At 41.3% G+C, this 11,246-nt stretch overlaps 2 protein-coding genes across 2 annotated transcripts in view; both read right to left on the reverse strand.

Annotated features, from left to right (window-relative positions):
• Positions 1-1,583: 1,583 nt before the first annotated feature.
• Positions 1,584-8,617, reverse strand: LOC118416849. Its single transcript, XM_035822121.1, has 6 exons — positions 8,500-8,617; positions 6,693-6,902; positions 4,868-5,896; positions 4,613-4,642; positions 4,431-4,460; positions 1,584-4,000 (listed from the first exon to the last, which is right to left on the reverse strand). Exons 1-6 carry the CDS (start codon positions 8,599-8,601, stop codon positions 3,863-3,865), a joined length of 1,539 nt encoding a protein of 512 aa, XP_035678014.1. The 5' UTR covers positions 8,602-8,617; the 3' UTR covers positions 1,584-3,862.
• Positions 8,618-10,947: 2,330 nt separating this feature from the next.
• Positions 10,948-11,246, reverse strand: part of LOC118415415 — a 10,397-nt gene continuing 10,098 nt past the window's right edge. Inside the window, exon 7 of the mRNA XM_035820022.1 lies at positions 10,948-10,966. Coding sequence (XP_035675915.1) covers positions 10,948-10,966 — 19 coding nt within the window. The remainder of the gene's footprint in view (positions 10,967-11,246) is intronic.

Consider the following 11,246-nt stretch of genomic DNA (forward strand, 5'->3'; position numbering starts at 1 on the left):
GGGAAACCTACCGAAACGTTATTTTATTACTAACTGACTATTGAGCTCGTCCAACTTTACCGCGAAGAAGTCTTTTTTGGCACATGTGGTAACAGCGAGTTTAACCTAATCTCCAAGCAGATCCTACGGTAGCATAAATTAGTATCAAAAGCAGGCAGAGGAGTGAAGCCGGCTTAGGAGTGTGTTTCGCTACCGGCAAATGTACACCTCTTGGCTGCCTACACTCCTTGGCCAGTTTGGTACTATCTTATGCCATTGTAGGATCTGCTTGGAGATTAAGTTTAACCACATTGCGTGGTTCTCCGATATATAGCCTGAAACCCCGCAAAAATGTGTAGCACCATGATTTACTCAATTACAATGCGCAATAAAGGTATATATATATATATATATAATATATTTTAACGGTGGGAAAGGTCTTCTTCCTAAGATCATTGTCTCTGCTGACTTCTGCCCCAGAAGATTGGTAATGAAACATATACAGAGGCATGTCAACATTACCCGGAAGTAAGGTTGTTGTGTGTTGTTTGTACTTTAGGCCGTTGACCCCCGCGGACGAGACCATAGTGGACCATGGGGGTGGGTTACTTTTTTCGCCCACACAATGTGGATCAATATTTATCACCTTATAAGAAATAATCAAGGCGATTATATTTTCAGCTGTCTCTCTCTCTCTCTCTCTCTCTCTGTCTCTCTCTGTCTCTCTCTGCTCTCTCTGTCTCCCTTCCTCTCTCTGTCTCTCGAGTCCCCCTATCTCTCTCTCTGTCTCCCTGTCTCTCTCTGTATCTCTCTCTCTCTCTCTCTCTCTGTGTCTCCCTCTGTCTCCCTCTCTATGTCTCTCTCTCTCTCTCTCTGTCTCCCTCTCTCTGTCTCTCTCTCTTTCTCTCTCTCTATGTATCTCTCTCTTTCTCTGTATGCAATTTATAGCATGAAGTGGCTTCACTTTTCTTTCAAATTCATTTCAATCTTTACAACAGTTACTGGATTAAAAAACAACAACAGAGATTTACTCCCGGGGGCTTCGAGTGACATCCATCACTCTTCTTCAGTGTCGTCACTACCTTATACGATAATGGTGCGCACTTCATTGACAAGAAAAGTAATGGATACCACGTAAAACGTCATGTTGTAAATCTACGGGTTTTTTTGCATAAACCTAGTTGTAGAGACTGAATTGTATTTAATTTTGTTTACCTAGACGTCTAACTTTCATAAACGGAGCTTTCATTTACTTTACTTTACTATTGGAGAGTTTACATCTCGAACTGATACTTAATTTCGCCAGGAGTGGATCATCTTCGGTCCTCAAAATCGATATCTGCAACTCGTTCCCTGAATGGAGTACCTCAAATTTTCACTAGGCGACGCTTCTGTACCACACAGGAGCCGGATATAGCAGGTACACCAGGTTCCAATCGTGCGTGTATGTAGAAACGGGATAAAGATTAACCCGGGAGCGGGTAACAAATAGACGCCGTGACCTACATGTACCCGTCAGGAACACCGAGGAGTATCCCCCGTAACCGGCAATCCACCGGGGCAATTGTGGTTTCAGAGCCCGGCCGGGGCTGAGACATCCCTGAAGCCCCGTTTACAAATCAATAATTTAGCTCGGCCGACTTGTCAGCGAGTTCGAAATGGGCAGTTTCGACCGGAGTATGACCGGCGTTTGGGCGATTACGCGGGCTTCGGGCGACTTTTAACAGCTCGTCCGTTGGGATTTAAACTCCCGCGTGATGTCAGTTGTGCACCAAAAAAGCAGAAAAAACAATGACTTGAACTTTCCGGAGGGAAACACCGAGCCCCGTCCAATTTGTGACGGTGCAGATTATTTGATAAAAAGTAAAGCCGATGCTCGGGCGATGTTGATTTTCGGCGAGCTCTGACCGATCTACAAATTCGGCCGGCGTCCGCATGAATTGTAAACGGGGCTTGACCGCGGCACCGATGCAAAAAAAAAAAAAAAATGGGACCGAAGACTATCTCGGGTATCTCAAGCTTGTATATACAATATAGTCAGTCCTACACGGTACACCACTCTTTCTGTAGCTGGTAAACGACTTCATTTTTCAGTGTGTGTGACAGAGAACGTACGAGTGATGTTGGAAAACAGGATAACTTCAAACCAGCAGATGTATCCATAACCTGGCCCTCAGTCTATTGTGGTTGTTTTGATACAGAAGTATATCAGAGGGAGATTTAACGGGTGTATACAGTGTCGTTTTAGGAGCACAACATACTGTCGCAGTGTGTAAGCAGACCCAGTCCTGATTGATGGAGGAAAAACTGCCTTCCAATCATTGACATTATACGGATTCCTTTTACAACTAAAATTCCGAACATACGACATGTAAGATGAAAGGTCCTTCTCTGTCTGTATCCATCCACGTTGTGGTACATGTCTTTTGTATGTCTTTGTAATGTTTATTGAAATGAAATAAAAAAGTTGAAATAAAAAATTTAAAAAAAATACGGATTGGGTCAGGGTGACCAAACTCTCCTTACCTGACAAATTGCTCTCCCTATAGCCAGCGTAGACAGTCTAGTAGAACGTAGGCCTGAGCTGAGATGGAAGAACTTCATTGCACGACCTTTGTATATGGTACAATGTATGTCAACGGCAGTCACTATATAACACAAGTACCATATATATAGGTATAGAACCAAGCCTAACATCCTAATTAACATAACAATAGATGAGCCCACATATTGTCAGCAAAAATTTTCCCTAGAACTGAACACCACGCACAATTCCGTTTTTACACAAACAACCGACCGGTCTCTTCTTGAACCATTAAACCGGTCCCTAGCCCTGGTGCATCTGCTATCAAGCACCTGCTTTGTACAGAGGTGCCGCCTAGTGAGCATTGGCGGTACTTACTCGCAAACACCGATTTTGAGGACCGGAGATTAATACCATCTGGCGAAATAAAATATTATTGCAAGATGTCAAAGTTCGGAAAGGAGATTTAAGGTCCATTAATGTAATGTAGAAATCCATGTAAACAATCTTAAATGCAATTCAGTCCGTACAGATGACGTCAGTGAAGCGAATCATACACCTAAAACATTTATGGCGAGTTTCTTTCTTTTTGTGTAAGAACAATGTTTAAACTTAACAACTAGAAATCTTGTTCTTTTTAAACAGAAGCATTCGATAAAACAACCATATCCTTTTTGCATCCGCACGAAAACATATAAAATGGAGGAATAACACAACAGATATCTGACAAAAACCAAACAATATCATATTATGACCTTATAGGCAAAGTATGACATGATGTATTACATTTGTAATGTGGCTCGATTTAAACAAATCACAGCATCTTATATCTTATTTAGACAGCAATCACAGGTTCAAATACATGGCTTGAAAATGTTTCGGCAAAAATCTTTTTCTTGATTTCATAAATCTTTTTCTTGAACCGCAAGTAATTGAGTTGCCTAAGGCCCCATTTCCGCCAGACGGCGATCACGATGCGCTCTCATTGCTACCTAAATAGGATATGTGTAACCTCTGATTTCCTACTGGGTGCATCATACAGTGCATACAGCATGTAAAGGTGATAGCGAGACCGAGAGAACTACAAAACACACAAAACATTTTTTTAAAATCGTTTCTTTTCTATACAATTCGTTGAGCGATCTGTCACATTCTATGTCACAGAGAGAGCGCGGCGAGAGCGCCGTCCTAGTGGAAAGGGGGTATAACGCCTTTTTCATTTATAGCATGTGTAAGATCCAAAGCTTTCAAATGCGTAAAATATCTTCTATTCGCACACCAAGACACGCTGCATCCAGCACAGTCAACCAAAGAAGTTAGGTATTCAACATGTCTTGAACAACTGATTATTAGTACTTCTCAGATAAAAGGATGCTCCAGGACTCCAAGGTCAGCGTTGTCGTCCGCTGGGTCGTTGATGCGTCTGATCGTTTCTTCCTGCTGTCGGCGACGTCTGATCGCTTGTTCCTCCTCTCGGCGTCGGGCTTCCCGTTCAGCCTGAAAAAAACACCTAATAAACACCCAATAACGTGGCAATAAAATTGTTGCCATGGCGACGGTTTCATTGTTTTTAAGTATTAATTGTTGTCTGAAGCATCTCTGAAGCTATCTACAGTCGAAATATTATGGAGATCCGTCAACCCGTTCCCGAGGTATTCCTGTCTAAAGGGATGATGCAACTAAAATTCCTGGTATGTCTGGAAAAAATTCATGAAAAAAACGGACGCAAGGCTAGCCCCTGAGGCGTCGCCAAAAACACAGCTTCAACATATAAGCATAATTTCTAGTGTTTGCAACGATTTTCAAAACAAAAACTCTATGGCATTAGCAACTCATCACACCCTATCATAATGATAATGGTAGGTAACAGTAAATAGGGAAAACGAAAAGAGGAGGAAAAAAGGAGATGTCACACAGATGTATTTACCTCAACCCTCCTTCTGATTTCCTCTCTCTCCTAAATTGGAAAAACAACAAGAGTTCTGGATAAACTTTTGACATAAACGCTCATAGAACACATCATACTAGTATTGTTATGGTTGTGACAGCGAGTATCAATCCTTCGTATTTTAATTTCAGAGGATCAAAGTAACGAATTCTAGACTGTACCCTTTGCCGTCTCAGTCGCTCCTCTTCTTCCTGAAATGGAGATACGGATACAGTTGAATTCTTCAAGAGTGATTTCACCAATATATAGTCTCTATCAACTGTTGAGAAATGAAACAAGAGCGCAACGTACAAAACAGAGGATAGCACATACAATATAGGATCGATGATCTGTCTTAAACCTTCGTAGTGGCAATCTATTGTGTGGAGAATAGAGGAAGACTAGCAAGATTGTCAGCAATACTGAACAGTACAGACCTGTTGTCGCCTTGCCGGTCTCTCCTCCTCCAGTTGTCTGAACCGTGCGCTCCGGCTGCTGAGGGCATTTCTCAAGTGATCTGCCTGGTCTGAACTCATATTTAGGGTCCTCAACTGACCGGAGCTGAGGACAACATGACATGTACCGCCCAAAAAACTGATTTCTTCAATTTTGGATACAGGAATCACGTCAATTATATCATTTCGGGCGTAGATCAAGTAATTATTCGCAACAAAAAGCCTGAAATTTTCTTCGTTGACGATTGCGTAGACTTCATCCGAGAAGAGAAGTTTTTCCTGTAGCTTCAGAGCAGCCAATTCGTAAATAGACAAAGAGGTGTTCACTTGCCAGCCTTCTGACTGAGCAATGTGTTTTAGTGGTTCAAGAATTCGTTTCTGAAATTCGGTTGATCCGAAAGAGGTCAACATACGAGAAGAAGACACCCATATCTGAATAATTTCACAAATGCTAAGCCCAGACATCATGGCAAACAAGATGGCACCAATCATAATGGAAACTTCAAAGCGTTTGGTAGGAACATTAGTAGCTATGTCTTCAATAGTTATATAGGGCGGTGGACTACTAAACACAGAGTATGGGTTGCATGTATCCAATACCAGATCCATATATTCTGCTTTTTTATATACACTGAGTGCACTAAAGTCTGTCAGAAAGCCGACCAAAACGTGAGACTCAGTGGCGAAATTAAAGTATTTTGGATCTGATTCGTATGCCGTCGATATGAGAGAAACTAGTCCGGACTTTTCCATGCCACGGAGGTAATGCTTTTCCACGCCAATCGCCCCTAAGATGGACATAAGTTTTTTCGATGGCATGGCGCTGAAGTTGATTGGATGTCGCACGGAATAACTAGGATGGGAGTAAGTTAGTGGCCTCATGACCACGAGTTGGTTGATGTTTGGGTCGTGAGCCGCGTGCTTCTTAAACTGGAAGATCATGCGTTTGCATCTGTCACTGCCACAGCCAACATCGATGGTTTCGAGACGTATGGCGGTGCCGTGGTGAACCTGAACAACGGAAGGAATCATTGAGTAGTCCTTGTCAGACTGTCTCTATTGACTATCATAGTCAAGGAAAGCTAAGCGTTTGCGTTTAGGCGTGGGCTGGCTAACCCTAATGATGTCACGGAGTGAAGGGTACAATTACTTGCCCACTTATATGAGCTTGAACTTGAATTTCTTTTTAATCATACGGCGGCTATTTCTCACCGTGTCAAGAGTTAGAAAAAATCAGGGGCCGGCCAAGCCCACATTTAGCCCGATAGCAACGGGGAATCTCGGGGCCACGGGGTCAAGCAGGTGTTACGTCCGAATTTTTAAAACAAAAAAAAGCCCGTGAACTATCGGACAGCGTTCCTTTTTTCTAAGCATTACGAGGATGGAATCTTCAAACAGCTACGGGGTAGTCGAGTATATTCAGCATGGCATCATACGCTTCTTAAACAAACATTCAATTTTCTTGGTTTGGAAAATGACGACAAGACAATTATCTCGTCTCAATTCAGCCCAATGAGGATCTAGCTATATCTACAATATTTACTGGTTCATTGTGTCTTCGCTTGGAAATTATCCGGATTCATTTCGGCAAGATAATAAATAACAGACACAGAGTGCTTACTACTGTAAATGCAGAAACTTTCTCGGTAGTTTAATGTTCGCGGTTTTCACAGCGGCCGCTTCACCGCAAATTTAAAACCACCGCGAACATTTTTCCATGGCAGTAAGAGACTACAGTGCATGGTGCTACAGCGAACTTAAAACCACCGCGAAATTAAATCCCCTTGAAATTAAATGCATGCCCTACCTGAACGTACTGTTTCGACAGGTTCTCTGGTCGTGAGTCCACAATCTCCTGTTCGCTGAGAACAAACGGCCCGTTCTTCACATTGTACTGGTAGCGTTGACGTTGCTTGACCAACAGGGGATCCTCTCGTAGCATTTGTGTGACCCACAGATGACCTTGTAAGACCAACTCCAGCACCAGGACGATGAAGATAGTGAAACATGCGGATGACTGTAGGAAAGTAAAATGTATTTTTCTTTACTTGACTTGACAGTCGTGTTTGTCGTGTTATATAATCAGCTGCTTTTCTAGTAGACGTTTTCCAAAAGACCTGGTTTCTAAATGCGGTAACATAAAATTAACATGTGGAGAACTCATACTTCCATTAAGTTTTTTTTTCAATCACATGCATAGCATTTCTGTTATGCAACAGAAATGAATAAGAAAATATGAACACTTCCAATCTCTTCTGGTAGGTACCGCATTTCAAAGCATGTCCGAAAACACAGATAGGCACACACACACACACACACACACACACACACACACACAAATACACACACACACACACACACACACATACACACACACACATACACACTGTCACATACACACACACACACACATACACATACACATACACACACACGCACACATACACACACGCACACACACGCACGCACGCGCGCGCGCATCGTTATTGTCACCCTTCACCACAGCAGGGATGGTTTTGTCTCCACTTTTGCTTAAAATGACTTCTACTAATCACATTTAAGCCCCAAAATGAATCTTTAAAAGTCCCCATGCAAGAATGGACTTTTCCTGTGCACCCCATGTCACCCAATGTAGAATGGTAAAATATACCAATCCAAAAACGCTTCCGCCAAAAAACTGGAATTTTGAATCATCACCCGACCAAAAATGAATTTGAAAAAAAAACCATCCCCCTCCGTACAAACATGGACTCTTCCTGTGATGTCCCCATGTAAATTGGAGCACTCCAAAAGTATTTCCGCTAAAATAGGAACTTGACATAATCACCAAAGTCAGAAAATGAATTTTGAACAATGCCTGTGCCGAATTCCAGGTCATTTGGCTGTAAAACCAGGGTACAGGAGCGAAAAATGTACTTTTTTTATTACAAAAATGCAAAATTAAGCATTTTGTTGTACTGCATGTCAAAAGTGTTATTGATTCTGTATTGTCATATGATCAAAGCTATCCTGTAACGCGATGCTTTGCCGTACGCGCCTAGCAACGGGACAGAATACCCTAGCAACCGACCGCAGTGTAATGTTCCAGTTTTTGTCACAGCCTACTAACACACCAAATAGAAAACCAATTCATCAAGCCGTTCTTTAGTTATTTTTTAAATACTGACACATGTGCAAACGGATAAACGCTGTCCTGAATAAAACCTTATTGAGAACTACAGGTGCACTCTCACTGGACTTGCGTCAAGCTTGCGTCACTGCGGGGTTCGTTTGCTGCGCCACCGTTTTGTTATTTTCTCCGATTTTTTTATAATTCAGATATTGTGTAATACGTAAAAGTATGACCTGCAAGACGAAAAAATACACAAAAAGTAAGAAACTTCGATCTCTATGTCTGAAATTCGTTGAGTATCTTTCGAACCCGCAGTGACGCAAGCGTGACGCAAGTGCAGTGAGATGCAACCTTTACGGTAGCCTGGACATATATAGCTTTGGTCCGCTACCGAAGGTTGCTAACTGAGGTAGCGAGGTAGCGACCATTGGAAGCGGACCAAAGCAAAGCTTGACTCTAGGCTACAACTACGAAGTCCATGAATGATATTGTAGTAGCATACAATGATGCGGGCCAAGCATGTCCTTATCCTGTCTTTTCTACTCCATAGGATCGGTTCTGCAAAAATGGTGTCCCAGCCGCTTCGCTTCGCCATTGTCACCATGCACGACAGCAGTAACGTTTCTGTCAGTAAGGTGAAAAAGAAGTAAACATTTGCAGCGTGCGAAAATGTCTTACCGATTCTAGACCACACAAATATCCTTAAAGTTAATTATTCACGTTGTCTAGTACGAACAAGAATAAACATAATTTATATGAGTAATGACTGATCTCCTACAGACGCATTAAATATTATACGTAGCATGCCTTTAATTTTTTACGGCGTCATAACCATCATGAAATGGGGCCTTCTGATTGGCCCACGTCCCCTGGCTATATGATAATAGCCTATATTATACCGATCCATCTACAGCTTTTCAGTTATCGATGCACACAATATCAATTCGTGCAATTAAAAAAACATATAGATCGTAATACTGTTAATTGAATGTCTCCGCGCCTGACGTGTCACTAATAGAGGAAAAATATTTTCTATTGAGCGTTCGAAAATGTCCGGTGTCACAGCGACCCCCCCTACGCCCTCTTTGACACCGGAATGCACAAAGATCCAAGATATTGAAAACAAAAAGCGTTGTCTTTTAGACTCACAAAAACAAAGACAAACGTTGTTCATTATGTAACACATACATAGCCTAGTATGTAACAAAATATATAACACATATAACAATTTGTATAAGGAGTTTTTGTACTCGCTAACTAGTAATATGGTCGCCTTACACATAGTCTCCCTCGCGAAAAGATGACGACACATAACCGTATGTTCAGTTACAAAGGTCGGTCAATTTATCAAGCTACAAAGAGCCCGGGCACATAATGCAGGTTTTGTTTTTTGGCCAATGTTGCAGGCCGCGTTGGGACAACTTCGGTATTTTTGCTCTATATTTGACAATTTTAGACTTTTCTGACATTTGGCAATTCGAACTCAATCTGCGAAAAGCGGCGTGCGTGGAAAAAAAAACAGGAGCAATAAAGTAAGAAATTCTCATCGGAAAAAGTCGAAACCAAGGCTAAAGCCTTTAGGCTGACGTGACTAACATCACGTCTCATGTTTTTGTCGTATTGACCGTCCAAAATGTAGTTATCATGACCACAAAATGTGGGAAGGTGTAAAACGGTTATTCTGCAAACGTCTTATGTTTCTACGTTTTATTACAGGAAGATTCGCTGCTTACAAATCTCTCGTGTTAGCTAATGGACTTGATAAAGTATCTATAAGTATCCAAAGTATCCAAACCTGGTCTTCGTTTATAAATCGGTCCAAACGCAGCTACTACTTACAAGTGCACACCAACCCCATATGGTTCCACAGTTTTCTAATACCTACCTACCTACCTAGTCCCTTGCCCTCCTGGTCGTTGGGGGGACAAGGTAGACATGAAGATGGAGAGTTGAGTCGTACTAAGATAAGCTTACCTTTTTTCTGTCGTAGCCGAGTTGCCGTTTTTTGTTGTATACGTGCCTGAGGTACCTGTGCTAATTTTCTATACCCTGTTATTTGTTTAACTACTTTTATTATCTCATCGCTATGGTCACGGTGTCCCTGTTCAAACACTGTGCAGACCAAAGCGGAGGACATGACTGTACATGCTGTGTAAACTTTCACCTCTGGAATGTGCTATGGTGATTTTCATTGGTGTGCAGTCAATGATTTACAGCTTCATACATTGTACTCCGTGCACCTGTCTATTGTCAAGCCATAATCATTTTTTTTGCTAAATATTTGCCCCGATACTTTATTGGACTGTCCAATTCATTGCTTGTATAGGGCCTGAGAAGCATAGAGAAAATTAGCCTGTGTTACACAATATCTTCCTGCCATTGGCTAATTAGCTAGAGGCCGGTTAGTCGGGCGGTTCGTTAGGGGTGCGATTTAGTCAGACTATTTATTTTGTATCTACACACAAAAACACTCACCAAGTATAGCAACCGGAATTTATTGATTGATCAAATGGATGATCAAATACTTTCCCCTACATTCAATTAGTCAATTAGTGATTACATCTCTAATAACGTATTCAGTACATATACTAGTCACCAAGTGTTTTACTTCAACTTTTAAGACCGTCCAAATCAATGCTTATTTCTTTTTTTCAACCAGCAGAAAGATAATCATATCAATTATGCATTCACACACGAAAGGAGAAAAAGTCAATTACTACACAGCAAATATGTCTTATACAACCATACGTTATGAAACTCTTGATTAGCATACACAAAGTATGATATAATACATCACATATCATATATGTAAATTCTTACAATATAGGTTGATACTATAAAATAGCAATCTTTCTTAAATTGATTACAGCTCCAAAAAAACTTGGTTCAAACGAACTTCTTTTTTTTCTTCGTCTTTTACATGACCCAAAACTGTCATAGGGGTAAACTATTATATCCACGACGACACACTGCAGTAAATATAGAAATAGAGCCAACTGATTGAGATACTTATTTCCTAAGAACGCTAAAGTAGCCATTGAATACCAATGTTATTTTGTCCATCTTTTTTAGTTCATTCCCTCAGTGACATAACACTTATTTCCTAAGAGGCATATATACAAGGCAAACACATTTGTGCATTAAATACCAGAACCGTTATCCATAGTCGTAGTCCTTATCGATATCCATGCCAGGTCGTACCGTATACCAGCAGAGAGAATGACCCATGGCATTTTAAGTGAAATTTGT

This window comes from Branchiostoma floridae, chromosome 5, assembly GCF_000003815.2.
Source record: "Branchiostoma floridae strain S238N-H82 chromosome 5, Bfl_VNyyK, whole genome shotgun sequence".
NCBI classification, from domain to species: Eukaryota; Metazoa; Chordata; class Leptocardii; order Amphioxiformes; family Branchiostomatidae; genus Branchiostoma; species Branchiostoma floridae.

Bases quoted from the DNA above. Each gene is read 5' to 3' on its own strand.
- LOC118416849 (XM_035822121.1), bottom strand. From the start codon at position 8,601: ATGGTGACAATGGCGAAGCGAAGCGGCTGGGACACCATTTTTGCAGAA. The intron at 4,643-4,867 runs GTCTGTACTGTT...TCTCCATTTCAG, and splicing joins GACCGGCAAGGCGACAACAG to GAAGAAGAGGAGCGACTGAG. The intron at 4,001-4,430 runs GTAAATACATCT...TGTTTTTTTCAG, and splicing joins AAATCAGAAGGAGGGTTGAG to GCTGAACGGGAAGCCCGACG.